The sequence below is a fragment of the Chaetura pelagica genome, unplaced genomic scaffold (genome assembly GCF_000747805.2).
Source record: "Chaetura pelagica isolate M959 unplaced genomic scaffold, ChaPel_1.0 scaffold183, whole genome shotgun sequence".
Taxonomy (NCBI): domain Eukaryota; kingdom Metazoa; phylum Chordata; class Aves; order Apodiformes; family Apodidae; genus Chaetura; species Chaetura pelagica.
The window spans coordinates 685,836-689,403 of NW_009952706.1; the positions used below are offsets into that span (position 1 = coordinate 685,836).

Sequence of the window (3,568 nt, forward strand, 5' to 3'; positions counted from 1 at the left end):
GGGGGCAGCTAGGGGTGATCAGGAGCCTGAACTGGCTGGGAAGGTGGGAAGAGTCCACTGCTGCCCCTCTGATGCTGCTGGTGGGATGGCTCACCCCCAGCACCACTGTCTTTCCCATTGCAGAAAGGAGCAGGCTTTCACCTGGATCTTCTCTGTGTCTCCCTCCTGATGGTCATCACCTCTGCCACTGGCCTCCCCTGGTACGTCTCGGCCACGGTCATCTCCCTGGCACACATGGAGAGCTTGAGGAAGGAGAGCGCAACCTCGGTCCCCGGAGTGCATCCTGAGTTCCTGGGCATCAGGTACACAATGAGCCCAGACCCCACTCTGGGGGACAGCCTGGCTGGGGCTGTGCAGCCAGGGGATGGGGACATGCCCAGTCTGGCCAGCAGACCCAGCTTTGGATCTGCTTGTGTCTCCCTGGGCATGCCAGCTGTCCCTGTGGCCATCAAAGCTGAGAAAAGCAGAGGCCTGATGGCTGTAGGGCAGGTGGGGCTGTGGGCTCCCTTGGGGGGCTGGGCACCCCTCACCCTGTGCTGCCACCCGCAGGGAGCAGCGCCTGACTGGCCTGGCTGTCTTCATCCTGACGGGCATCTCCGTCTTCATGGCACCTATTCTCAAGGTACAGAGTCTGGCTGATGGGTTTGGCCTCTTTTCCAAGGTGGGAGGTGGCTGTGTCCTGCAAGGCTGCGGGGCTCCTAACCCCACCGTTCCTAGTCCCATCAAACCACGCTGGGAAGCCTGGCCAGGAGACAGGGAGCTGTGTGCTGTGTGGGAAGGGGGTTGGCTGGAACAGCACAGTAGAGCCAGCACCTCCAGTGCACTCTGCCTCTGACAGCTGGCCACCTTACAGTGGGCACTAGGGTCCCTTGGCATCCCCAAAAACACCTCACCCAAAAACACAAACATGCTGCCACACGGGGGCTGAGCCTGGCTGGTGTTGGCTCTCACCTGCCACTGCTGCCACATGAGGCAGAGCCCCCCAGTGTACCCTGGCCACAGCTGGATTTTGTAGGGGCAGGCAGAAGGTCACTTTTCCTTCACCTCTGTCCTCACCTCCAAGGATGGCCTTGTAAAGCCTTCGATATGGTCCCCCATTCACACGCTTTCCTCCAAATGGGAAAGATATAGGATTGATGGATGTTGGCTGGATCAGGAATTGTCTGGATGGTTTCATTCAAAGGGTTACAGTCAGCAGCTCCATGTCCAAGTGGAAACCAGCAAAGTGTGGTGTCCCTCAAGGGTCCCTAATGGGATCCTATTTAGTATCTTCATCAATGACATAGTGGGATCAAGTGAACCCTCAGGATGAGTCTGACATGGTCCTTCATGCAAGGACCCATCTCCCCCTTGTCACTCCTGCAGTAGCCCCAGGACTAGCAGTTCCCTCCCTCCTGGGGCATGTGGTTCAGTGCTTCCTCTCCAACGCTCATTGCATGATGCCAGGGAGGCCTATCCAGCCCCAGGCAGTCCCTGTGTCCCTGATGGATCCATGAGGAGCAGACAGTGATCCCCATGTCCCTCCTTGTCTGCCCTGGCTTGGGTCTAAACCAAACCATGCTGAGCAACACAGAGGGCAGGAGCCAACTTACAGCAGCCGAGGAGGAGATAAAATGGAAAGCAGTGTGCTGGGCAGGCAGGACCCCCCACATTTACAGATCCTGAGCCCTAAGCCATATCTCCAAGTGGCTTGGTGTTATGTTCTCCACCTCCAGCCTGGATTGCTCTCACCATGTGCTGGAAATCAGGTGAAAAAACTCAGTGCATGCTTCCGCTTTCTGAAGACAGCAACGAGTAATGAGGCTTGTCTGGGCTTTAAAGTCCTCAAAGCCGTAAGAGAAGCAAAAAGCCATGAAATTAATCTGGGTTGTAGAAACTTCAGGAAGCAAATGCTGCAGCCATTTGTGCAGGATTTTGCACAGGAGAGGCTGGTGAGTGAGTACAGCCCCCTGGGAATCATGCCCTCTTACCCTGCTGTCTTACAGCACATCCCAATGCCGGTTCTGTACGGGGTCTTCCTGCACATGGGGGTGGCAGCACTGAACAGCATCCAGGTGAGTGGAGCTGAGGCAGGGGTGTTGGTGGGGCCTGTTTTGGTGATGAGGAGCATTGCTTATTACCAGCTCTCACTGAACAGCAGGGCCTGGATTTTAGCTCTGTATGGTGTGCAGCCTGGCACAGGTCTGCCCCCACCAGGTCCAGGCCAAGGAAGGACATAGGAAATTTTCTGGGGCAGAGGAAAGGGAAAAGGAGTTGTCTGGGATGCTGAGGAGCATGAGTGACTTCTGCACTGATGGATCAAGCGGTTTGGGAAAGGTGGGAGGACCAGTCGATTACCCAGACTTGCTCTCAAAGTGGCTCCCCACCTAGGAATTGCAGGCAGAGCTGGGACCTGCTGGTCCTTTGGCCCTGGCATTGCCACTGATGTGCCAGCTTTGTTCCTCCCTGGAGAAACCTATGGAGAGGAAAAAATCCCCTCTCCAGAAAGATTTACCCCCTTTTTTTTTTTTTTTCCTCTAAACAATACTTTTTCCTTGCAATTAACCTTGCTCTGGCTGACAGGCTGGGAAACCCCCTCCTTCTCTCCCTCTGCTTGGGGAATCTGGAGTTGTGCTCTGGCAGAGGCAGCAACAGTTTCCATTATGCAGGGAGGGGAATGAAGGGGTTGATATCTCTCATTTAACCCTTTAAGATCAGCTTGAGTAATTTCTAGATATCTGCCTATAAAGTGCTCCCCTGGCCTGGGGCAATGGTGGCACCAGCATATCTGGTCTTGCAGACAAACTCCCTTGCCTCACGCTTGTGGCCAGTGGAAATGGCAGGAGGGCTGAACTGCAGCAGCAATGGTGCAAACCCATGCTGCCAGCCCCGGTACCACCAGGGATGTGGGTGAGAGTTGCCTGAAAGCTGGAAGTGTGTGACCCACATGCCCTCCTCTCTACAGCTCACAAACCGTGTGCAGCTCCTCCTGATGCCAGCCAAGCACCAGCCAGACCTCTCCTACCTCCGCCATGTGCCCCTGCACCGCGTGCACCTCTTCACCATTATCCAGCTGCTGTCTCTGGCCCTGCTCTGGGTCCTAAAGTCCACCACAGCTGCTATTATTTTCCCAGTGATGGTATGACATCCCTTTTTGATTGGGTAGCACTGCTTGGTCCCAGACTGGGTACTGCCCACGCTTGCCCTGGGCGTTGCCAGAGCCCCTTGGCCCTTGTGCAAGGGACATGGGAGCTGCCCTGGGTGGGGGCTGATGCCCTGGCAGGTGATGCATGTGGGTGCTCTGACCTCCGAGGACTGAGGAGGGTCCCTGCAGGGCTTTCCCACCAGCCTTCACCAGTGGTGGCACTGGGGCTGCAGGCGTTGTGCAGGTATCAACCCCTGGTATCAAGCGAGGAGAGGTGACATTGCCACCTCCCCGGCATTTAGCAGGGGGATGAAGGGGGTGTGACAGGGACCTCTCAGCCGGCTCTCCGGCCTCCAGCGCCCGAGCAGCGCTCGGTGCTGACCTGCTTGGCCTTGGCTCAGCTGCTGGCGCTGGTGGGGCTGGGGAAGGGGCTGGAGCGGGTCT

The 3,568-nt window shown here is 56.7% G+C and overlaps 1 protein-coding gene across 1 annotated transcript in view; it reads left to right on the top strand.

The window, feature by feature from the left end:
• Positions 1–3,568, top strand: part of LOC104385735 (ankyrin repeat and KH domain-containing protein 1-like) — a 127,202-nt gene that overhangs the window by 9,467 nt on the left and 114,167 nt on the right. The window contains 5 exon segments of the mRNA XM_009994226.1: positions 124–302; positions 550–622; positions 1,986–2,054; positions 2,945–3,118; positions 3,526–3,564. Coding sequence (XP_009992528.1) covers positions 124–302; positions 550–622; positions 1,986–2,054; positions 2,945–3,118; positions 3,526–3,564 — 534 coding nt within the window.